Genomic DNA, 25,234 nt, shown 5'->3' with positions numbered 1-25,234 from the left:
GGCAAGGTTGGTTAATTGTTTTGGTTAATTGTTTTCGCTGTTAGGAAATATTTAAATATCTTCTTAGTTCTACGTTGCTTCTCTACTTTCCATCCATTGTTCCTTGCCCTGCCTTCTGTTGCTTTGGAGAATAGGCTGACCCCTCATCTTTGTGGCAGCCCTTCAAATATTGGAACACTGCTATCATGCCAGCCCTTCAGTCACCTAGTATTTTTATTTATGAGAAAGTCTTGTGTAGGTTCCAAAAACACAACTGTAAATTCTTTTTAAAATGTGGCAAGGCTGACGTTAGTTTCCTACATTTCCCCCCCACTGAAAGCTACTGAAAATGTGGGATGAAGAGATTTTTTGGCATAAATATGAGAGAAGGTGATAAGCTACTGAAATTGCTTTGTACTTTTCTCAATGAAGGAGGAAGTCATTTCTTCATATATCTTTTTTCCCCTTTATATGACTTTTCCTTTCCCTCTTTTTTCTTTCTGTACTTTTTATTTTTTTTCTTAGTTTGGATTAATTTTTTACCTTTGCATTTTTATGTTGCAACAAAAATTCCAGTAAAGGAGAAAATATTTGTAGCTCAGGGTTGAAATGAGGGCTCCTTGGTGCTCTCTGAGTTGTTTGTTGCAGATGTTTCATGACCCAATTAGGTAACAACATAATCAGTTCTAAGGCTGACTAGCTGACTAGCACGAATGATGTTAACTAGTAATGAAATGTCTGCAAGAAAACAACCAAGCTCAGAATGCAATAGAAGTTATTATTAAAAAATGAAAGCTACTGAAAAACAATACAGCCAAATCAGGCAGGATACTCAAGGACATAACGGTAGGCACCAAAGTGCCAGAGGCCATATTGCCCATTCCACTCCAGAGTTACCGTAAGGAAGAGAGAGGGAAGAATAATAAAACAAACACCATCTTTCCTTATTCTATTTTCAACTGCAATGTTTCTGTGACACAAGCGACACAATCGGCTTTGGGTTTCCGAAGGAACTGCTGAGGAGTCTGAGAGAAGTGTACCTTTAAGCATTTTAACAGCCACTGTTTTGCAGGTTGAAGATTTATCTATGCCAAAAGCAGATGCTTCCACCACTTTGCCAAAAGCACCATGACCCAGAGTTTTACCTAGAGAAGCAAGAGGAAAGAGTGAGCCCGGACAGCACCCACAACCCCAGGCACTGAAGAGAAGGAAGCGGGCCTGGGACAAACACTCGTGGTGAGACCCCTCACCATGGCCAACTCGCTGCAGAACAAGAGTTACACTAAGGTTGAAGAAGTGATGGGATATAACCATTAAAGAAAGGATGCCAAAGGAGGGACAAAATGAAATGTGAATGACAAACATTTTTAAAAAATTAAATCATTAAACTGAATAATTGAATTGTCCTGTGGTGAGTTATCCCCTCAGCGAGTTGTCCCATTCCGAAGCAAGTTTGGGTGTAGCAAAACCAACGGAGGATCCTGCTTTGCAACATTCCAGTTCTAGCATAAAAGAAGCTTGTTCTGCAAAAACAGATTTACAAAGTGAAAAAGATTCCTCTAATTCCACTTGTTTTGCACAATTTATTGCTTCTTCCGCCCCCCCCTCCCCCCCCGCCCCCGTTTCGCAGCATTGATTCTTGCTTTTGCAGAAATAACCCTTGACATTTTTTTTTCTGAAGATGTCTCACTTTCAAATATAAATCTCTAATCATGCTGGGGAAAAGAAAATCATCCTTGTTTATTCAAAGATGGAAGGAAGGAAACATTGTGATATAAACATCATTAAGATGTAAACACCATAATATCCAGGCATGACTTGCCTTTGTTCCTTTTTTTCTTATTTTTCATTACTCTATATTTTAATTTTGAGATTGTGTTGATCATTCCCTGCTGTTGTATGCATTTTTAATAGGTTGCATAATAAAATGGATTTTTTTAAAAAAATTCAGATGATTATTAGATTGTGGAAGCCAACAACATGGCAGAATGCTCTCCCCAAAATTTCTTAGGTTTTTTGCCTTTGAATATTTCTTTTTGAAGGTTCATCGGTATACTTTGTAACCAAACAGTGAATATTTTCCAGAAAAGGAAGGGAGGAAGGAAGCTCAGAAAGATGGGTTCTGCTCCCAACAGCCCAGTCTGTACTTTCTTTGAATTTGCAAAGAATTGCCATATTGATGTAAAAAATGCATGCAAGAGAATCCATTCCATTTGGTTTTTTTGCAAACTATTACAGTCCCGATAACATGCAGCAGAAACTCTGCACCACATGTTAGAACATATGTATAAACTGAATTTATAAACATATGAAGTAATACAATACACAGAGAGAAAAAGACACAAAATCAAAGGTTCGTACATTTCAGGGAACATAAAAACCAGAATCATTTCCAAAATTCAGAAAAGCTTGCAAAATTGTGCATTGCTGAAAAGCTTTGCATGCACCCCTTTATTATTCAGTGAAATAATTTTGTTTTTAGTCCTCCTCTTCTTCCTCCTACCAAAGATTGGTAATCAGGTAGATCTAAAATGTTTTTACATCCATTGGGAATAGTAAATTCATGGGCCAAGTATTAACATATTAAGGACGCTTAACAATGGGAAAGTATTATAGCAAGCTGACATTTCATTGAGAAGAAGTGGTTTTTTTGAAAAACAGAGACTGCTGGATTGGATAAAATCCCAGGATTAATCTTTGTGTTACAATTAGTGAACCACAAATGATTGAAAAATGATTCTTAGCCTTTTGCACTCTGCAGAATATTATGGGATTTGGAGATACTTCATAAAAACTTTATGACCCATATCAGGTTCACTCTGGCTGGAAAGAATGACTTTCGATTTATGAATACATGAATTGTTCACCAGAGTAAGAGACTGAATTTGTGCTTGAAATAGAAAACACATTGGACTCACTAAAATTTCATTTAAAAAAAGAAAAGTGGGCAACGAGGCCAGGTAGTCTTCGACTTATGACTTATGACCAAAATTAAACCCAGAATTATGGTCGTCAATCATGGTGGTCATTAAGCAGGTCACCACATGAGCATGCCTGATGAATTTTGCAGAAGCCATTAAGCAAATGCCACAGTGAATGTGGATGTTAGTTTTCCTCAACGGATGCTTTTTACCTGAAAGTAAATGCTCAAAACTGGCAAAAAAAAAAAAAAGAAAGAAAGAAAGAAAGAAAACCCTGGTCATGTGACCATGGGATGCTGCAAACAACCAATGAGAGTTGGTTGCCAAGCACCCAAAATGTAATCACATGACCGTTGTGTATGTGTGTGGCGGTGGACATCCGAACTTCTAAACTTATATAACTATAAGTAGTTCAGGGAAGATCTGTCATAACATTGAATGGTCACTAAGCGTCTGGTTGTTAAGTGAGGACTACCTATATGAAATAGATATAGGTAGTCCTTGACTTACAAAAATTTGTTTAGTGACAGTTCAAAGCTCCAATGGCACTGAAAAAAAGTGACTTACAACTGTTTTTCACACTTACGACCATCCCCATGGTCACATGAACAAAATTGGGATGCTTGGCAATTGGTTCATATTTATGACGACTGCAGTGTCCCGGGATCATGTGATCAGCTTTTGTGACTTTCTGATAAGCAAAGTCAATAAAGGAAGCCAGATCCACTCAACAACCATGTTACTAACTTTAACAATTGCAGTGATTCACTTAATAACTGTGGCAAGAAAGGACGTAAAATGGGGCAAAATTCACTTAACAAATATCTCACTTAACTACAGAACTCTTGGGCTTAACTGTGGCTGTATGTCGAGGACTACCTGTACCTTGTCATCTCTATCGCATGGAAAGGAATTTTATTCTATGTCCTTCAAGGCAGAGATGAGGTCTAACAAATCTATTCTGCATAAAGCTGAAGACATCCCTTAGACAGAGACAGATGACACGGTCTCTTTCAAATGTTTTGGGATGACAATTCCCATCATCATTCATGCAAAACATCTGGAAATCATCTGGCTGACCACCTCTCCTGTAAACAATGGATCCAAGTCTTTATCGTTGTGCCGAATCCAATGACGTACAGATAGACTATTAGCTGTCAAATCAATCCCAGATGTGTTCAACTACAACTGCAAATTGCCAGCCAGCAGAGTTGTTAGGAATTCTTGGAAGGGAGACTTAGGCAGCAATCCAGCACTATTCAAGGTCAGGTCAAAGACAACTTGGCACAGCCAACTCATCGTGGCCAAGTTACTCTCTCTGGGACAACTTGCCACAGAACGAGAGTTACGCTAATACCAAGGAAATGGTGGAACGGAATCATTAAAGAAAGGATGCAAAAGGAGGGACAAAATGAAATGTGAATGACAAAAGCTAAAGTAATGTTTGAATTATTTTAAATACTTAAATTGAATTGTCGAATTGTCCCACAGGGAGTTCTCCAGGGGTGAGTTGGCTGCGGCGAGTTGGTCACGCCAAGTTGTCTCATTCCATTCAAGGTCACACACACCCCCAACACAGAAGCTTCCCAAGATCCCACATACCCAGCCGCAGCCGATCCCTTGGGAACTCCCATTTGTTGCTGTCGTAAGGTAGACGTTCGCACTGCTCATCCAGGGGCATCTCCTCTGGGTCCATTATGATGGACAAATATCCAGTTTTAATATCGGTGGCATCCGGCTGAAAGAAAAAAAAGGAAACTCCCTAAGGTCAGAATTGGAAAGAAGATGGATGGAGTCGATGAACACAGAATGAGGTCAAAAGGCAGGAGCTTCATCCCCTCCAAAGGTTTGAAGAAATGGCTCTTCCTCCTCCCAAGAAGCATGAAGACCATGTTCTACTCCTTCTCATTCACCAGCATTCTTTGTACAATTACATGGATGCGCAAGGACTGTATGGGCTTGCCTAGTCATCTATATCAAGTTCAATGGATTTCCAGCCAACTGGACATGTCGGCAGTCTATTCCAGCCTTGCTTGGACTTTCACTTTCACCCTGCTGTTGACAGAGTCAGGAATTGATTAACCCACTGAACAAGGGTTAGCAGAATGATGTGTTAGGGGGAAATGAATCCCTGCAAGTAGAGCTCAGACATGACAGAGATGTAGAATTCGCACTTGGGAGACAATTCTCTTCCAAAAAAGACTTCCAAAACTTTCAGAAGTGGTACAGGTAGTCCCTGACTTACGACCACAACTGAACCCTACATTTCTGTTGCTAAAGTGAAATATATGTTAAGTGAATTTTGCCCCATTTTGTGACCTTTCTTACCACAGTTATTAAGTGAATCACTGTAACTGTTAAAAGTTAGTAATATGGTTGTTAAGTGAATCCGGCTTCCCTTATTGACTTTGCTGGTCAGAAGGTCACAAAAGGGAATCCCATAATCCCGGGACAGTGCCATTGTCATAACTATGAGTCAGTTGCCAAGCGGCCAAATTTTGATCTTGTGATCATGGGGATTCTGTAATAGTTGTAAGCGTGAAAAAATGATCATGTCACTTTTTTCAGTACTGTTTTAACTTTGAAGGGCCACAAAATGAACTGTCTACAGGACTACCTGTATTTTCAAAAATGTGAGAGAGGGACAAGCTGCCTCTGTTTGAATCATCAAAGTAGACATGTCTTCCCCCCCCCACCCCCCGAATCACGTGATTTCGAAGCTGCCTTCAGCTGATTCTGCAGGACTAAACAGCTGTAGGTGAAGGAAGATTTTTTCTCCGTCATTCGTGGCACTGTAGAAATTGACTACGGAATGGCTTTAGTTCTTTCAGCACTTGGCCCCTTGAGCCTGGCGGACTTCAACTCCCAGAATTCCCCAGCCAGCAAAGCTGGCTGGGGAATTCTGGGAGTTGAAGTCCGCCAGGCTTCAAGGGGCCAAGGTTGGACAGCCCTGATCTAAAGTGATTCATTGCTAAGCCTAAAACATGAGGATCACCTTACTTTTCTGAGTTTTCGTATGAAGAGGGTCAGAAGGAGCCAAAAGAGAGTGGCTGCTAAACCAGTGCAAACCAAGATGATAACTTCTATGTTGGATTTTTCTTCAGAGCCTGAAAAAGACACACATGAGAAGATTTTGACTCCAGATCCATTAAGCCACTCCATCAAGCTTCCTTTGCAATGAACCATACCTGTATTTGATAGCTTTGGGCTGTTGAACAACAGTTAAAAGTCATGGGGTTTGTACAGTGGTGGGATTCAAAAAAGATTACTACCGGTTCTGTGGGCGTGGCTTGGTGGGCGTGGCTTGGTGGGCATGGCAGGGGAAGGGTATTCCTTCTCCACCCCACTAACCTGCTTTCCAGCTCCGTTCTCCTGGGCAGGGCAACAAAAGAAGACCCAGCCGATCAGTTGGGAGTCGGTAGGCAAAGAATAGATGGGGGCTGCGGCCAGTCAGAGGTGGGATTGGCCGATTCTACGAACTACTCAACATTTCCGCTACTGGTTCTCCAGAACTGGTCAGAACCTGCTGAATACCAACCTCTGCGTTTGTAGTCCCAGCATAAACTGTTCGAGACAAACGGTTTCGTCTTGCACCTCTCACCTTCTATTTTAATAAACGCTCGAGTGCTGTCTTGTCCCATCTCGTTGATCGCTTGGCATTCATAGTGACCCTCATCATCCTTCTTCACTCGTTCAATCACCAAAGTGTTGTTTTCCATGGAAATTCCTGGAAGAAGGAAGGGGATGCGGGACAGAGGGGAGAAGGGAGCTTTATTTTCCATGCATCATGTATTAGAGCAGGGGTCCCCAAACTTGGCAACTTTAAGACTCGTGGACTTCAACTCCTAGAAAGAAAGAAGCAAGAGTAGAAGCATCTGCCTCAGAAGGCTCACCTGAAGCCGGGGCGATGCGGTGGCCATTTTTCAGCCAAGCAATAGCAGGTTTGGGGATGCCATTGACTTTGCACTCCAGAACGATGGTCCCACTCACGTTAACCTCCAAGTCGGTAAAGTTCTGCATAATGTAAGGCACCGTCTTAACTGCAAACAAAGGGAAAATGACAGATTTCAACACCAAAAGCTTTGCACTTCTGTGGTCACCGAGGCAACCCTGAACAAAAGAAAATAAGAAAATTATAAAGATCAAATCAACTCTGCTGGGACACCACAGATGTTTAAAAGTAAATGTTGCCTAGAAAAAAAAAATTAAATTGTTACTATGAAAATGAACAAGCTCCTCCTCTTCCTCTACCATAAAATGTTCTATAAGTTATTAGTCCTCAAGATTCCAAAGATAAATACCAATTCAATTTATAATATCTGCTCAACATCTATGCTTTTTCCTTTTCTCCCCATTAAGGAATGAAATCTGGGACCCCGTTCCCCTCTCCAATTCTGACCTCAAAAAGAACGTGTGGTGAGTAAAAATTGTGGGTTTTTTTAAAAAAATAATAATGACTCATCTCAGTTTAATTATGAACTTTCAGAATGAAAGTAACTTTACAAGGCAGGTTTTGCTTCTCCCAATTGTGTCTCTTCTCAAATGTCCTTGGTTCCCTGGGCTTTCTGATGTGCTGTTTTGTTCACCAAATTAATCCTGGTCTATCTGATTTTTTAAAACTAACATAACTGACTTACATCGTTTCATTCTAGAAAATTTTCCTTTTATTTCTTTGTTCTTCACAAGTTGAAGAAATTCTATCATTTCTACTGATTTGATTCCATCTCTAGTACTAATTGCATCTGACTTCCTACCAGAAATTAATTATGGTAAATTTGGAAATCTTGCCTGATTTGTATGTTTCTGCCTAATTATCCAAACACATGGAGATAGCTAGAATTTGAGGATCAATTTTGCAAAGGCTGTCCCGTTATGTAAATAGGAATATTGCCAAAATAATAGCTGCATATAAATTGGAATATTGCCAAAATTGCCTTGTTTGGAATTTTGCAATGCTGTAACTCAAAACTGCTCATAAATAAGTCCATACTATGGAAATGTTAGAAAAAAACAGCATTCTCTTAGAGCAGAGGTCTTCAAATCTGGCAACTTTATGGACGTCAAATCCCAGAATTCCTCACCCAGCATGGCTGTCTGAGGATTTCTGGGGATTGAAGTCCACAAGTCTTAAAAGTTGCCATGTTTGGAGCCCATATATTAAAGCAGAGATTCTCAGTTTCAGCGACTTTAAGATGTGCGGACTTCAGCTCCCAGAATTCCCCAGCCAGAATTCCCCCGCCAGAATTCTGGGAGTTAGAGTCCATACATCTTAGAGTTGCCCAGGGTGAAAAATACTGTATTAGAGAAAATATAGGCCACATGCCGGCCAAGAGCACGATGGGGCAGATGTTGGCATTCTTACATTTTATGCTGAGCATGGTGCTTTTCTCCAGCTGCTTAGTGCGGTTGTGGTAGCTTGAGGCTCGGCACTTGTAAAGCCCTGCGTGGGCCTGGGAGACATTATGGATGTTCAGCACTAAGGAGATGGTATAGTTGTCCACCTTCTCCTGGGTGAGAGATGTGGGGACTTCCTGCAAGGTGGGGTCATACCAGGTGAGCTGATCATAAAGGTACTTCGAGCACTTGCAGGTCATCTGGACGTGACTGGTCACAATAGCTGTCATTTGGGAGTTGGCCTCTAGGCTGGACTGCATGTCTGCAAGAAACAGCGGAGAGAAGCAGGCCAATCATTTGGACCCAGATGGAGCTGAGTCAGCGGTGGGATTAATTTTTTTTTTTACTATCGGTTCTGTGGGCGTGGCATGGCAGGCGTGGCAGGGGAAGGATACTGCAAAATCCCCATTCCCTCCCCACCCCATTAACCTGCTTTCCAGCTCTGTTCTCCTGTGCAGGGAAACAAAAGGAGATCCAGCCAATCAGCTGGGACTCAATGGGAGGCAGAGAATAGATATTGATATTTGCCGGTTCTCCAAACTACTCAAAATTTCTGCTACTGGTTCTCCAGAACTGGTCAGAATCTACTGAATGCCACCTCTGAGCTGAGTATATGGGGGACTTCCTTGTTTCCACCCCTGAGAAGAAGGCTTCAAAATACAGATAGTCCTCGACTTATAACCACAATGGAGCCCAAAATGTCTGTTATGCAGTGAAACATTTGCTAAGTGAGTTTTGCCCCATTTTATGACCTTTATTGCCACAGTTGTTAAGCAAATCTCTGCAGTAGTTAAGTTAGTTGTTAAGTGAATCTGGCTTCCTCAATGACTTTGCTTGTCAGAAAGTCACCCCAGGGGATCATATGAACCAGTTGCCAAGCATCTGAATTTTGATCACATGATCAAAGGATGCTGCAAAGACGTAACTGTGAAAAATGGCCATAAGTCAAATTTTTCAGTGCTGTCGTAACTTTGACCAGTCACCAAATAAACTATTGTAAGTCGAGGAGTACCTGAACAGTGCATGGTTGGAGAACATGTCGTGGGCACTTCCACAAAATGGTGACAAATAAGGAAGTGATTTAGCAGAAGGCTCTTCTGCATGGTAGATACAACTTCCAAAGTAAGGGTTGAACTAGAGCAGCCCATCGTGTGGCCTGCAGTGGGCCTCAAGGGCTGGCTTTCAAGAGCCCCCAAACCAGTATGGGAGCCCCTGAGCAAAGAGTCTTTCCCACCCCACCCTCTACAGAAGGGAAGGACTGAGAGCAGCATTAGATGATTGGAAAGACATAGTTAACTCGCTTCTGCTCACATCAGAAATGCAAAAGCAGTTGTAAAATATGGAGTGCTCTTTGGTGTGGAGGGCAGAGAAGAGGAGGAGGAGGAGAGGCAAAGGAAAGAAGAGGAGAAGAAGAGGAGGGGAGAGAAAGAGGAAAAGAAGAGGAAAAGAAAGGAAGGAGGAGAAGAAAAAGGAGAGGAGAGCATTTCTTATCTATCTGTTTACAGTATCTCTCTCTCTCTCTCTCTCTCTCTCTCTCTCTCTCTATCACTCTATCACTCTATCTCTCTATCTCTCTATCTCTCTATCACTCTATCTCTCTATCACTCTATCTCTCTATCTCTCTATCTCTATCACTCTATCTCTCTATCTCTCTATCACTCTCTCTCTCTATCTCTCTATCTCTATCTCTCTATCTCTCTATCTCTCTATCTTGAGTGGCACAGTAACCTAGAGGTGGAGCTCTTGCCTCACAAATAGGAGGCTGTGAGGTTTAATCCTAGTAGCGGCAGGTATTTCTCTCATTGGATTCAATTAATATTGTCTGCTGCGAACTCCAAATAGGCATCAGGAAGGGCATCCGGCTAATAAAACACTCAAGCTTCATTTGGTCTCCCCAACTGCACCCCGATGCAAGAGATCACGGGGGCATTAAAAGAAAAAAAAATCTATCTATCTGTCTATCTGTTTGTAAAGGAGTTTTGATTGCATGGTGATAGCCACCATCTTGCCTTTTTTGACCTGCTCCCCATGAAAATCATTGGAGGTTGCATTTTCTGTGCTTCCACCAGATATTTCTGGGCCTCTGGGGGTGATGCACATTCTTTACCTGTGATATAGAACCTGATGCTTCTCTTTTCGATGCCCAACTTGTTGGAAGCCACACAGTAATAGATTCCGGAGATGTTGCTTGATGTCATGGTCAAAGTGCTTAAAACCTTCCAAAGGAAAAAGAAGAAGAAAAAAGAGAGGTTACTTTCTGATGAAACATTTCCCTGTATCCACAAAAAGCTGCAGGGACATTGCTTGGTGATGTAGAACAAAACAGAGTTGGCACTTCCCTTTGCTTGCAGTCAAGACCGATTCTAAAAAAAACATTTCAAGCACTGCAGATTATTCATGAATGAAAAGTACATGTTGGACTTGAAACAGTTAATGGTATAAAGAGGGCATCAAATGGTTTATATGAGCCATGGTGGCACAGTGGTTAGAAAGCAGTACTGCAGGCTGACTCTGCCCGCTGCCAAGAGTTCAATCCTGACTGGCTCAAGGTTGATTCAGCTTTCCGTCCTTCCGAGGTCGGTAAAATGAGGAGCCAGATTGTTGGGGGCAAGAGACTGACTCTGTTATCTGTTTAAAGAGGGCTGTAAAATATTGTGAAGTGGTATATGTCTAATTTGCTATTGCTATTGTATAAACCTTAGTGATTTATTGAGGTAATTGCTAGACATAGCTAAACTAACATTCTTCTTAGCCTTCTGGTGTTTACTAGTATTCTGTTGTTTTCCCTTCTTACAGAATTTAGCTATATGTCCCCTAGCCCCACAAGAAAAACATTTCCTAACAGTATAGGCAGTTGAAGACAAATCCTCTTCTTGTGGTTGTTTCTTCCTCAGTTGGTTGTTTCTCACTCAGTTGGTGAGTCAGGCAAACACCTGGGCACCTGGACAGGCAAACACCCGGGCACAAACAGACCCCCCCGATACCTCCAGCTCAAACACACCCCAACCAGGCACCCAGATGAAACCTAGCTTCCTAATAAATGATAGCCATCCGTTTACTCGGAGCCAAGCTGCACTAAAAGCCTCCAATACAGGAAACACAATGTTGCCAGCCAATCAAGACAAAAAAAGCTACAAAACAGACAGAAGATATTAGAAACACCAATCAAGCAGAACACAGCAAACTCTAAGACCAATAAACACAGACCAAGACTCCCAACCAATCAGGATGAAGAAAAAACCATTCTGGCACAGCAGTAGGCTAGCACCAAATTTAAAACAGAAATGGCTGTGAAAGTCTGACTCACAGACGAACACAATACAGAAGCCTGATGATGGCAGATGAGATTCTGCTGAAACGTTGCTACAACTTTAAAAGCACAACTATAATGACGTGGGAAAATACCCGAACAAAGCTGAATACCATACATGTAAGTACCCGCGAAAACTTAAGAAAACATATATATATATATATATATATATATATATATATATATATATATATATATATATGTATGTATGTATGTATGTATATGTATATGTATATGTATATGTATATGTATATGTATATGTATATGTATATGTATATGTATGTATGCATGTGGATTAATGAGGATTAGCAATTATTCTGCTTTAGCTTCATAAACTTCTCTCAGGAGCTTTGAGTGCGGTCCTGGCAGTGTTTTTCTGCTAGGTTTAACTTGTAAAATGAATTAACCCAAGGCAAAATACTGACCTGAATCATATCGATGGGCTGAAATATTAGATCCTCCAAAAATTTTATCTCACAATCTGTTACGCTCATCTAAAAGTCTTCACTTCCATTTGGCTTTTGGTTTTTAACTCTCCTGTTATTTTTTGGAGTGATAACAGAGCCTACCTCTGTTTAGTATTAACATTGTTAATGCTAAAGCCGAATGAGGTTAACTTCTAGATCAAAGCATTCTACCTTTAGTAGCTGGCAATGATTCTTCCTTAAAAAAAAATCAGAAATATTTGATAGGGATTGCCTTGGGAAATCTTCTGTTCCCCATGCTCCTACTTGTGAAGTTCCTGGAAGAGAAGAGTTTCAGGCTCTTGTTGTCATCCAAACATGAAAGCAACTACACTAATGAGGAAAAAAACCTTTCTTTTTTAGAGTTCTGATGAAAAATGCAAAATGAAGACAAATTCACATTGTAATGATTGATTCTGGCATGAGACCATTATTTGTGGAAGCATTTTCAATCTGGGACGGCAAATTCCAGTAATTCTCACTGTGAAAAGGACAATCTGATTTGTACCTGTCTCCATTTTGTAGAAAAAGTTGGGGCAGGTTTTTGTCAATTCTATACAGCAAGATTGTTGAAGTAGCAGCAGATGCCCAGAGAACTAAGCAAGAGACTGATCCTCTGAATGAACATATACCCCAAACCCACCGACTCAGATCCAGGAACAGTTTTATGGCAAGAGCAAACTTTTTTGAGGGTACACAAAAACAAAATCAAATGAAAAGGTGGAGGAAGGAGGTCATCGAACAAGGAGTAATTTTAAAGGAGGATATGTCTGAAGGATCTGACTTCCCGTATGCTACCTGGTGGACCCTGAATAGGTTGGGAGTCAGAGTGCCTAAATGTAAAACCAGTATGCTGAAGTGGAGATTCTTGGCAGACAACAGGACACAGAGCCTGGCGCATCTTCTGGTATATTGACTACTATCAAAAACATGTACCAATAATGATCTATTTTTCTCCAATGACAAAGCCAAGAAGATGGCTTCATTCTGGAAGTTTAAAGTTTGAGAAGGAAGGAAGGAAGTAAGGAAGGAAGGAAGGAAGGAAGGAAGGAAGGAAGGAAGGAAGGAAGGAAGGAAGGAAGGAAGGAAGGAAGGAAGGAAGGAAAGAGGAGGATTGTTAGGGGTCAAGTTTAAACCAGCCACAAAATTTGGCTATTTGCCCAGGTTATTTCACCACAAACTGTTTTTCTTTTAGAGAATCCAGTTGATTTATTACATTTGGCAGCCTAATGTTTCCTACAGAATCTTGGACCGTATCTAAGACTCTCCCTTTCCTTGATTTTATCTTCACAGTGATCCTGTGAAGATTAGAGGAAAAGGAGTTGACTTCTAGATCCCCTTTTAATTTCACATCTGAGAAGAGAGTGGGAGTTGGTCCTGGTCCAACATTCTAAACATTTAGTAATGGTGATGGTCAACTTTTGTTTTAGTTTGGGAGAGCATTTTTTATTATTTTATTTTGTCGAGCATGGTGAAACTCTTAAAATTAGAATATCGTGCAAAAGTTCATTTATTTCAGTAATGCAACTTAAAAGGTGAAACTAATATATGAGATAGACTCATTACATGCAAAGCAAGATAGTTCAAGCCATGATTTGTCATAATTGTGATGATGATGGCTTACAGCTCATGAAAACCCCAAATCCACAATCTCAGAAAATTAGAATATTACATGCAATCAATAAAACAAGGATTGTACATAAAATAGTATAAGCATGCATATGTACTCAGTACTTGGTTTGGGCCCCTTTTGCAGCAATTACTGCCTTAATGCGGCGTGGCATGGAAGCTATCAGCTTGTGGCACTGCTGAGATGTTATGGAAGACCAGGATGCTTCAATAGTGGCCTTCAGCTCTTCTGCATTGTTCAGTCTCATGTCTCTCATCTTTCTCTTGGCAATGCCCCATAGATTCTCTATGGGATTCAGGTCAGGCAAGTTTGCTGGCCAATCAAGCACAGTAATCCCACGGTCATTGAACCAGGTTTTGGGGCTTTTGGCAGTGTGGGCAGATGCTATGTCCTGCTGGAAAATGAAGTCAGCATCCCCATAAAGCTCGTCTGCGGAAGGAAGCATGAAGTGCTCCAAAATCTCCTGGTAGATGGCTGCATTGACCCTGGACTTACTGAAGCACACTGGACCAACACCAGCAGATGACATGGCTCCCCAAATCAACACAGACTGTGGACACTTCACACTGGACTTCAAGCATCTTGCAGTGTGCGCCTCTCCATTCTTCCTCCAGACTCTGGGTCTTTGGTTTCCAAATGAGATGCAAAAGTTGCTCTCATCAGAAAAGAGGACTTTGGACCCCTGAGCAACAGACCAATTCTGTTTTCCTTTAGCCCGGGTAAGATGCTTCTGACATTGTTTGTTGTTCAGGAGCAGCTTGACAAGAGGAATACGACATTTGAAGCCCACGTCCAGGATCCGTCTCTGTGTGGTGGCTCTTGACGCACTGACTGCAGCCTCAGTCCACTCCTTGTGAAAGTCCCCAACACTTTTGAATGGCCATTTCCTGACAATCCTCTCCAGGCTGTGGTCATCCCTGCTGCTTGTGCACCTTTTTCTTCCACACTTTTCCCTTCCACATAACTTTCTATTAATGTGCTTTGATACAGCACTTTGGGAACATCCAACTTCTTTTGCAATTACCTTTTGAGGCTTTCCCTCCTTATGGAGGGTGTCAATGATGGTTTTCTGCACAACTGTCAGGTCAGCAGTCTTTCCCATGATTGTGATTCCTACTGAATCAGACTGAGAGACCATTTAAAGGCTCAGGAACCCTTTGCAGGTGTTATGGCTTAATTAGCTGATTAGAGTGGGGCACTTTGAGCCTAGAATATTGAACCTTTTCACAATATTCTAATTTTCTGAGATTGTGGATTTGGGGTTTTCATGAGCTGTAAGCCATAATCATCTCAATTATGACACATTACGGCTTGAACTATCTTGCTTTGCATGTAATGAGTCTACCTCATATATTAGGTTCACCTTTTAAGTTGCATTACTGAAATAAATGACCTTTTGCATGATATTCTAATTTTTTGAGTTTCACCTGTATTAGTTAATAGATATAAGTGTAAACATGAAATGGATATGAATAAAAGGGAATATTAGGACAGACGGTAGGCATGTTGGTGCGCTTATGCATGTCCCTTAGGAATGGGGTGACATCAACAGTAGAAAGTCTAAGGTTAAAGTTTTTGGGGTTTGGGGAAGAAACCACAGAGTCAGGTAGAGTATTCCAGACATTGACCATTCTGTTGCTGAAGTCATATTTCCTACAACTGAGTTTTGTGTGGTTTACTCTGAGTTTATATCTATTGTGTGCTCATATATTGTTGTGGTTGAAGTTGAAGTAGTCATTGGTGGGTAGGACATTGCAATAGATAATTTTATGTACTACTTTTAGGTTGGACTAAAGGCAGCGTAGTTCTAAGTTGTCTAAGGCTAAAATTTCAAATCTGGTGGCATAAGGTATTCTGTTATGAGTAGAAGAGTGGAGGACTCTTCTTGTGAAATATATCTGGACTCTTTCGATTGTGTTAATGTCTGATATGCAATGCAGGTTCCAGACAGATGAGCTATATTTGAGAATTGGTCTAGCAAGTGTTTTGTATATTTGACTTGTTTTCCTGTTCTTGGAGCTACAATTGATACTATTATGCCCAGAAGGTGTATGAGAATGAGATTTTTAGCAATTAACCTTCTCATGGGTTCTGGCAGCTACAACTGTGCTCCTTGGCTTACAACCACAAAGCAGATTGCCAATCGTGTGTTCTCATGTGGTAGTTTTCCATTCAAGCTCCTTGTGTTCAACCAGACTTACATCCAAGTAAGTGCACAAGGGTTGCCTTCGTCAAAGGAATTATTTTTGTTCATCTGTGTATCTATGTGATATTATAAACTACCAACTTTGTTTATTACAAATGTCTCAGGAGTCCCTGATGGACTAGGATGTGTATGATGTACACATAATGCTAGTCATGTCTCTAGAAGGCAAAATCACAAAACTGCATCTCATATAATTTGGCCATGTCATGCAAGGAAATTCCTGGTGGAAGCAATTACAATATGTTTAGAAAAGTTAGCAATGAAAGGAAACCAGGCCGTCAAAGAACATGGTGGCTGGACACCATCAAAGCTGACACCAGCCAGAAAAACTCAAAGAAGCAGTGCAAGATTGGAGGATGTGGGGAGACCTGGCCCATATAATTGCCAAGAGTTGGACATGACTGAATGGATAATGCTCTTGTGAATGAGGGACTGTGAACACAGCAACTCCTTGTAAAATCTGACAGCAGCCATGTCTCTTTCTGGGGTTATATAAAGACATGGTTGCTTTGAGCTGTCCTCCACTTGCACGCCCATATGCAAATAACTATTTTGAAGCTCCACTTCAAAGAGCTGTACAGCCCTAGTAAGTACATAAATAAAAATTTAAGTCATGTCACAGTGCAAAAATTCCCAGGAGATCAATTACTTCACAGCACTTAAATCTGTACAGATAAGGAATTTGAAAGCATGCCGTATAAATAAGAAACAGCCATGTCTCTGTTTACTCCCAGGGTGACTTCATGATTAAAAAGAGAATAATTAATTATTGAAATGAGTGTGTGGGCCAGTGTTATTTAATTTTGGCTTAGATTATTATTTCCTTGCCTCTTTGGTAGTTCAAACTAACTACAGCTATATAGAGATAAATAAAGGCAAAACAACTATCTGATTATGGATTTTCTAAGGCTATGAAATGTTTAAATGGCTTATTTCAAATTTATCTGGACACTTAGTTCATTTATAACTTTCTAAAATCAAAGTTTAATTTTCCTTTTACTATTTATTCCAAAAAGAAGTTTTTAATTTCTAGTTGAAACTTTCTTTCGCTAAGGACTGAAGGAAACGCACTCGCAGTAGTCAGACTTTTTGTTTTAAAGCTTTCTAATAGCTGAAAAGCAGTTCACAAGCAAATTTCCAAAAGAAATTCTAGAAAAGGAAATACAGTGGTACCTCAATACTCAACTGCTTTGAAACTAATCAAATTTGGTGCTAAGTGCATTTGGATGTGAACATTTTGTCCCAGTAGTCATCATTTATTTGGTACTCAATGGACAAACTAGAACTTGTCAGTGTTGGTTGCCTTGCGACTCACTATATTATTTCTTATGGGAAAAATTAGTTTGGAGCTTATCATATTTGGTACTCATTGTGTGCCTTCTGGAACCAATTAAGGATGAGTACTGAGGTACAACTTCATGTGAACCAAGTTTCCTTTCAAAGGTGCTAACTGTGGGTTCAACAAGATGGCTGCTCTCTCATCTCCCAGAGCTCTAAAACTGCCAGAGACACTGTCTTGCAAGCAAAGCAGCTGTATGGAGCATTTGTGGGCAATCTCAAGTCCTGTCCTTGTCCAGAGAGGAATTATCAAAGAAACATTCTACTTGCTGGCTTTTTATTCCACGTGGTTGTTGATTCCACTTTTTCAAGCCATCTTCGGCCTCCCGTTTCTTCCTCCATATTTTGAAATTAATTATAAGGAATTCTTCCCATGGTGAAATGCTTTTGTTTTGATTTAAAGAAAAACATAAGCTTTGAAAACTTGGACACTAGAGGGAACTAAAGATTATAATTAAAGGAGAAGAGCCTATAAATTTGATTTACAATTACTGAATGAAACAAAATATTTTAACATTAGATATGCTGAAGGATATTTTTGAACAATGGACTCAAAAGTTAATTTTAATAGTGTCAACAGAGACCTTCCTCTATGGAGAGATAAAAGAGTCTAAAAAAGGAAGAGGAACATGTTCTACCTGGCAAGATTGAGACTAAGTTGAAAGTGGATGTACAAATAACAGGCTACAAGAGTGACATGGAAAAAGATGCTACACTGGAATACAGAAATGCTGTAGAATGGTTGCAGGAATTGGATATGTCTAGTGTGGCAAAGAGAAGGACTAGAGATGACATGATAGCAGTCTTCCAATACCTGAGGGGCCATCATAGAGATTTGATTTAATCATAGAACTATATTTAATGTATAATATTGGAAAGTATTGTCCATTTAGGTAAACATTATAAATGTCCTGCTGAACATTTCTGGTAATTACTGCCATAATTCCTAAAACAAAAGCAGGCTGAAAATAGAATTCTGTACAGGTAGTTCTCAACTTGCAACCATCATTTAGCGATGGTTCAAAGTTTCAACGGTGCTGAAAGGTATGGCTGGTCCTCATACTTACAACTGTTCTGACACCTCTACAGTCATGGAAATATAATTCGGACAGTTAGCAGTCATCATGCATTTACAATGGTTGCAGCATCCCAGGGTCACATGGTTGCTATTTGCAATCTTCCCAGTAGCAAAGTCAATGGGGAAGCCAGCAGGAAATCACAAGACATAGTTACATGATATCTCACTTAATGACTGTAGCAAAATAGGGTCATAAGTCATGTGATTCCTCACTTAATGACCACACCACTTAACAACAAATTTTGCAGTCCCTATTGTGGTTATAAGTTGAGGACCACCCATAAAAGCTTTCACATATCATTTGGGGGCCATAAAGGTTTATTTCCAAATGTAAGAGAAGTAACACTGTTCTTAGTCTTGTACTGTATATATCATTTTGAAAAGAAAATATTAGGAAACATTTCAGTTTTGATTCCCATTATTTAAAGCATGGGGGGAGGGGGGTAGAAGATTCCCTTTCTTTTCAAATCCTCACTTTCTTTCTCTGCATCTTCTTCTTATTAGTCAGAGGAACCCATGAGTTGGAATGAAGTGACCGAATACAGATATGTTTGTCCCCCCACTTTCCTGGCAATTGGGCCTCCTTCCAAATAAAGTCTTATACTACAGCTACATTTTATTTTTAAGTAAGTTGAAAGGACCTTTGAGGGACCCAGAGACATTTTTGTAAATAAAGTTATTTCTAGGGACCTGTGTTTGTGCTGTGGAATGAGCCAGTTTCCCATGGACAATTGGTTTTAATTAGGAGGGTCAGACTAAATTCAAGTAGGCAGATGGCCTGGCCATGCAGGGGAGATTTCTTGGAGAGTCCCTGTCAATCACTACAGTCAGAACGGTGAGAAAGCAATGGAGACTGTAGCTCAAAAAGACCCAAGTTTAGACCCAACTGGAAGCCGAAGCTGAGAACCTGGAGGCTAAAGCATACGATGAATTGTGGTGGGAACTGGTTATGTCTAGTCTAATGAAGAGAAGGATTAGGGGGTGACATTATAACAGTCTTCCAATATTTGTGGGGCTGTCACAAAAAAGAGGGAATCTAGTCTCCAAAACGCCCGAAGGCAGGACAAATAGCAACAGATGGAAGCTTATCAAAAAAAAGATCCAACCTAGAACTAAGGAGAAATTTCCTGACCGTGAGAACAATTCATCAGTGGAATGGCTTGCCACCAGAAGTTGTGGGTGCTCCTCACAACTTTTTGAAGAAGAGACTAGACAGACATTTTTCTTGAAAGGTACAGGGTCTCTTGCTTGAGCAGTGAATTGGACTAGAAGACCTCCAAAGTCCCTTCCAATTCTATTATTCTTACTCTATTCTCCTGGGTGCCTGTATCAGCCTCAGAAGTAAGACAACATGCCTAAAAGCCTTTTGGAAGAATAACCTACATCATAACATTTACAAGGAACTGAACTGCTCTTTAGCATCGTTTTATTCTCAGTTTTGGTGAATCTGATACCTGCAAAGTGGAGTCCTAGCCAGGAACAAGAAACAGGGAATTTGAAGAGTCACCTAAGGGTTTTTCCTTCGTTGGGATGGATGATCAGCTCACTAAATTATATGGCTTTTAATAAAGGATTCAAAGTATTCAGGATTTAGCCTTTTAAAATTGAGTTAGTTCTAAAACTTTAACTCTTTTAATGAGATGATTATTATTGGCTGGATATAAATTGATGATGCTGGTGATCTCACTGGCAACATTACAATGTGCCCTGCCTTTTGTATGATTATCTTCCCATGACATGTTAAAACTGAATTAGTGGAAGGGTTAGCATGTTGTGAGAACTCTTAAAGGAGGTCAACTGACCCAACCAGTTAACTCCTAAAGTGGCAGATTTAACATCTTACAGCCAACTAGGAGCCATCTGGATTTTGCTTCCAGATCTGATAACTCCTAGCTGAATATCCAAAGTGGGCCTACAAGAGCTGTGGTGGTACAGTGGTTAGAGCCAGTGAGGATCGAAGTGATGGCAATCTGCTGACTGCCAGCAGTTCAATCCTCACCGGCTCAAACTTGTGTTTTCACTGCCCATGTGGAACTGGTGTTAAGGGGAAAATCTGCAAACAGGAACAGCTAGAAATCCACCCCGAATGTAAATAACTAGCTGAAAAGGAACAAATAATTGAAGTTATCCAATAGGCGCATAATGTGCATTATCATTATCACTATGTTGCATTATCATTTACGGATTTATCCTGCCATAATGACCTGTGGTGGTGCACTGGTTAGAATGCAGTATTGCAGGCTAATTCAGCTCACTGCCAGCAGTTCAATTCTCACCAGCTCAAGGTTGACTCAGACTTCTATCCTTCTGAGGTCAGTAAAATGAGGACCCAGATTGTTGGAGGCAAGAGGCTGACTCTGTAAACCAGTTGGAGAGGGCGGTAAAGCACCATGAAGCAGTATATAAGTCTAAGTGCTATTGCTATTGCTACAAGGATTGTTATTGCTACATTGGCAACCAGCAGAATCTTCTATTCCCCCATGCTTTAATGGGAACCCAAACTGAAATATTTAGCAGTTGCTTTGCTTTGTTTTTGTTTTGTTTTTTTGTTTTGCTTTTGAAGTATGTATATTCCTACCAGCTGAAATCGATGAGACCATAACATAAGCTAAGTGATACACTGGGAATTGCTCTCCGGCAGCTCTGCGATGCAAGAGGATGGGACAGTTGAAGGAATGCAAAGCGCATGAGAAAGTGTCCGAGTCTGAGCTAATTCCAACTCCATACCACATTCCATTCAAGACTGGCTGTCAGAGCTCTGACATTTTTACTATTTTATTTGGCTAACCAAACACCAATAAAAGTACTTTTTAGGATATGATGAGAATTGGTCTGGTTGCTGAAAGATCTATTTTTGATGGGAATGTGGACTGTAAATGATAAACTTAGGTTGCCTCTTTCATCACTAAATTGCTTGTAAAGTTGTAGAACATCACCAGAAACGTCTGGTCTCTCCAGATAGCTACAAGTTTGATTATAGCTTTATTAAAAGGCTGGCTTCCCTAAAGGGACTTAGTGGGAAGAAATTCAGAATACAGGCCTAGGATAACTTGGCTGTATTCATCTTCACCGAGAGATAAAATCAACAGTGTTCATACAGTGGTTAAAATCTGCAAGATGATGGGTGCAGCTCTACAATTGAAATTTTTCCTCTTTTATACTTGCATGCCAAGGAACTAGGTATTAGTTGTGATGCTGTGCCAGTCATCTTGCAGACACTGGCACACACACCTGCCCATGAAGGTGTTTATGGACACAATTATTAAAAAAAAAATCTTTAAAAACTAACAGGACAGTGTTAAAATCTGAAAATCTAAAAGGGTCCAGTTAAATGATGGTCTATTGCTAAAGATCATTTTAGTGCATTGAATATGATCTTACAAAGAATACAGCAGTATTAAAACTAGAATCATGCCAAAAACCTGCTGAAGGGTACTCAGCTAAATGCCTTAAAATGTATTTTGGAGAGTGCAATGCCCAGCTGGTTTGTGTGTGTGTGTGTGTGTGTGTGTGTGTTTGAGTGTGTATCAAAAGTGTCAAGACTGTGATGTGATAGTGTGATTGAAGCTCCTCCCCTTTTAGAACAGAGTAGAGCAGAGGCAAAGAGAAGAGAAGAGAAGAGAAAAGTTGGAAGGGATCTTGGAGGTTTTCTAGTCCAACCGCTGGCTCCAACAGGAGACCCTCTCCCATTATGGACAAATGGCTGGCCAACCTCTTCTTTGAAACCTCCAGTGATGGAGCACCCACAACTTCTGGTGGCAAATTGATGCCCTCTTCCCTGGGACAGTCCTTCAAGTATTCTAAGACTGCTATCGCGCCACCCCTGGTCCTTCTCTTCCATAGACTTTTTTATATGCATCACGGTCAGAGAAGGAAACGTTCACTTTCCACTTTAGGTAACAAGATGTATTTTCTTTTTCAAGTCCAGAAATGGTGAAATTGCCAATTGAAAATTAACCTTCACAGGTCACAGAAATTGTATATGCCTATAGTTCTCTCTCTGTTAATCTTGTGACTTTTGTGTGATTGTGACTTTCACCTTCTCATTTTCCCTTGTTTTAGTCATGGCCACCTTGGACTTAGAAAAGGGCAACTCTACCTTCCCCAGTTCTCCATTATTGCCTATGAATTCTCCTCCCTGCTCTTCCATTGTTACTTCAAGGCATCCACAGCCTTGCTAGGTGTTTCTACCACCAGGGAAGAGATCAAGGTTCTCAGATGAAACTAAACTAAAACTGGCCTTCACCTGACCTCAAGTGTACATTGTTCGAAATTCTAGATGTTCTACAAGAATCGCTTGCTTTCAGAAGTTGTGGGTGCTCCATCACTGGATATTTTTAAGACAAGACTGGACAGCTATTTGTCTGAAATGGTACAGGGTTTCCTACTTGAGCAGGGAATTGGACTAGAAGACCTCCAAGGTTCCTTCCAACTCTCATTCTGTTATAACCTTCCTCGAGCCTTTTCTCCATTGTACGTAGGTCAGGAACTCCTGGAAATCACTTTACCTGGCCCAGTTCCTGGTGGCTATTAACAATCTCTTGACTTAAAATCCCACCAAAATATTTCTTCTATCCTCGTTTCTATAAATTTACCTCTTTTTCTTTTCATTCTCCTATTGATTTAAAGTTTCCCTAAAGATAATAAATATTTAAAAACTTGTATCTGCATCCTGCAGGGGGAGATGCTACCATTCTCCCAAATTCCTATGTAGGTCAAGTCTTCTTTGGGTTGATCTCTAGGCCTGGTGATTTAATAGACCCAATTGTGTTGTTTTCTTGGCAACAAATACCAAACTGGTTTGCTCTCAGCTTCTCTGACAAGCTTTACTTCTCTCTTGTAGCAAAAGTCTTTGGTGATTGGTTGAATGAATGTATTTGCCACCAACCCTCAGCAACTCCATATTGGATAGTTCATATCTCCCCTCCAAAATACTATCTTGGCCTGACCTGCTTAGCTTTTAGTGAATCAGATCAGCCAGGAGCTAAGTGAAATGGGTTAAGGGTTAAGTGGTTTGGTTTTAGTTCTGCTTAACACAGAAGGAATGCATATTTTGATGAGTTCTTCCTTCTCTTATCTTTTACTGATGAAGAAAAAGAAAAGAAAGTATAAAAAGAGGCTAAAAAATGGAAAATGATGCAAAATCATTCCTATTTTAATCAGGATAACTCTTAATATTATTCTGAAGGAAGAAAGGAAGGGAGGGAGCAAGAAAGAAAAGAAAAGATGGATGGATAGATGGATGGATGGATGGATGGATGGATGGAAGAAGGGGAGGGAGGAAGGAGGGGAGGGAGGGAGGAAATAAAGAATGAATGAAAAAAGAAAGAAAAAGGGAGGCTGGGAAAGAAGAAAGAAAAGATTTGCATCCTTCACTCCTTCCCTAAAAAGGACATTTTCCCAAGTTAGAGAAAAAGAGATTTCATTTAGTATTTATCCAGTCTCAGTTTTATCTGGGACTGTGCCACATATGTCATACCAAACATGGCTGAAAAAACTGTGTGAGGGGAGATTGGAGGCTCTGAGGCGAGCTGCCCTTTTAAATCTTCAGAGGCCGTCCGAAGGACCCTTCGCTGGGAGAAAGCTCATGGCAAAAATGCTCCATGCACATTCTCAGGCTTGAGGCCAAAAGGGCTGTGAATGAGTCATGCATTTTTGGAGAGTTTTTGGACCGGGAGGGGGAAATGAGTGATGTCATGGTTCAGAATCCAGCATTCCCCAAAAGCCAGAAGAGAGAGGCCATGGATCCCAGGGCGGAAAAATTCCAGGCATGGGAAGAATTTGGTCCTGGGAAGGAGTTTGTTCCTGGGAAATTCAAGAAAGGAGAACTAGGCACATCCCATATGGTTTAAGTTTACCTTTAACATATTGCCATGAACAAGCTGCATATTTCTGATGTCCTTGATCCTGTTGGTTAAATAGGGAGTGTCATGCCTGGCAGTTTTCTGGACTTTGGTTTTCTCTCCACGTTGGTTGCACCTAGGGGGGAAGAAAAGGAAAAAGGACGTTCAAATGGCTGTATCTACTCTGACCATTTCTGGCTTGCCGTATGATTTCTGGAGACTTGAGGAGCCTTCCGCAACCTCCCATCTCCCAGCTGTAGGATTGCAACTCCCATGATCCTTGGCTTTGAGGTCATACTTCTGAAGGTGTTAGCAGTCCTATAAGGTCAGGGACATCTTGAAAAGCTCGCTCGAAAGGATTCCTTCCAGTGGTGGGATTCAATTTTTTTTACTACCGGTTCTGTGGGTGTGGCTTGGTGGGCATGGCTTGGTGGGTGTGGCAGGGGAAGGATACTGTACAATCCCCCTTCCCTCCACACCCCACTAACCTGCTTTCCAGCTCCGTTCTCCTATGCAGGGCAACCAAAGAAGATCCAGCCGATCAGCTGGGACTCAGTGGGAGGCAGAGAATAGATGGGGGTGGGGCCAGTCAGAGGAGGTATTTACCAGTTTTCTGAACTACTCAAAATTTCCGCTACCGGTTCTCCAGGACTGGTCAGAACCTGCTGAATTCCACACCCATTTCAGGTGATCCTCAGGTGGCCTCAACAAAGCTCAGGGAGCTAAGGACCAACTTCAGAGTACTAATGACCAGATGACTGCAAAGATTATAAATCCTTCCAATCCCCACCATTCAGACAGAACTGAGGAATTTCTTGGATGGGAAGTGAGATGCTTTCAAGAAAAAAACACCAAAGAAAGTCCATTTGCCTTTTGAAAAGCACCTTGGAGACAGCCATGACCTGGATGGTGGGGAATCTTCATGGACACTTAGGCGAGAGCCTTAGTATTTCCTAGATTTCCAAATGGCAGCACAGATCATGGACCAGATTCTTCGGCAGTTGCCTAAAACCAAAGGTTATTTTCCTTCATGATTTTCACACAGTTCTCTTTAGAGCAGTATTCGTTGAG

General features: G+C 40.8%; 1 protein-coding gene across 4 annotated transcripts in view; it reads right to left on the bottom strand.

The window, feature by feature from the left end:
• The window catches only part of LOC113419295 (vascular endothelial growth factor receptor kdr-like), a 188,611-nt gene that overhangs the window by 46,765 nt on the left and 116,612 nt on the right, over positions 1 to 25,234 (bottom strand). For 2 of the 4 annotated variants that reach the window (XM_087971965.1, XM_087971967.1), the window contains exons 11-18: positions 24,179 to 24,299; positions 10,402 to 10,510; positions 8,263 to 8,556; positions 6,794 to 6,940; positions 6,502 to 6,627; positions 5,901 to 6,007; positions 4,503 to 4,638; positions 1,020 to 1,124 (exon numbers count right to left, since the gene is read on the bottom strand). In XM_087971965.1, coding sequence (XP_087828091.1) covers positions 1,020 to 1,124; positions 4,503 to 4,638; positions 5,901 to 6,007; positions 6,502 to 6,627; positions 6,794 to 6,940; positions 8,263 to 8,556; positions 10,402 to 10,510; positions 24,179 to 24,299 — 1,145 coding nt within the window. Of the gene's footprint in view, positions 1 to 1,019; positions 1,125 to 4,502; positions 4,639 to 5,900; positions 6,008 to 6,501; positions 6,628 to 6,793; positions 6,941 to 8,262; positions 8,557 to 10,401; positions 10,515 to 24,178; positions 24,300 to 25,234 lie in introns of all 4 variants that reach the window. The other 2 variants (XM_087971964.1, XM_087971966.1) reach the window with 1 other exon arrangement.

This window comes from Notechis scutatus, chromosome 10, assembly GCF_049901735.1.
Source record: "Notechis scutatus isolate UNSWTSFEM ecotype Mainland chromosome 10, rNotScu1.2, whole genome shotgun sequence".
NCBI classification, from domain to species: domain Eukaryota; kingdom Metazoa; phylum Chordata; class Lepidosauria; order Squamata; family Elapidae; genus Notechis; species Notechis scutatus.
Note: the sequence above shows the minus strand (reverse complement) of the source record. Positions and strands in the feature narration are given on the sequence as shown.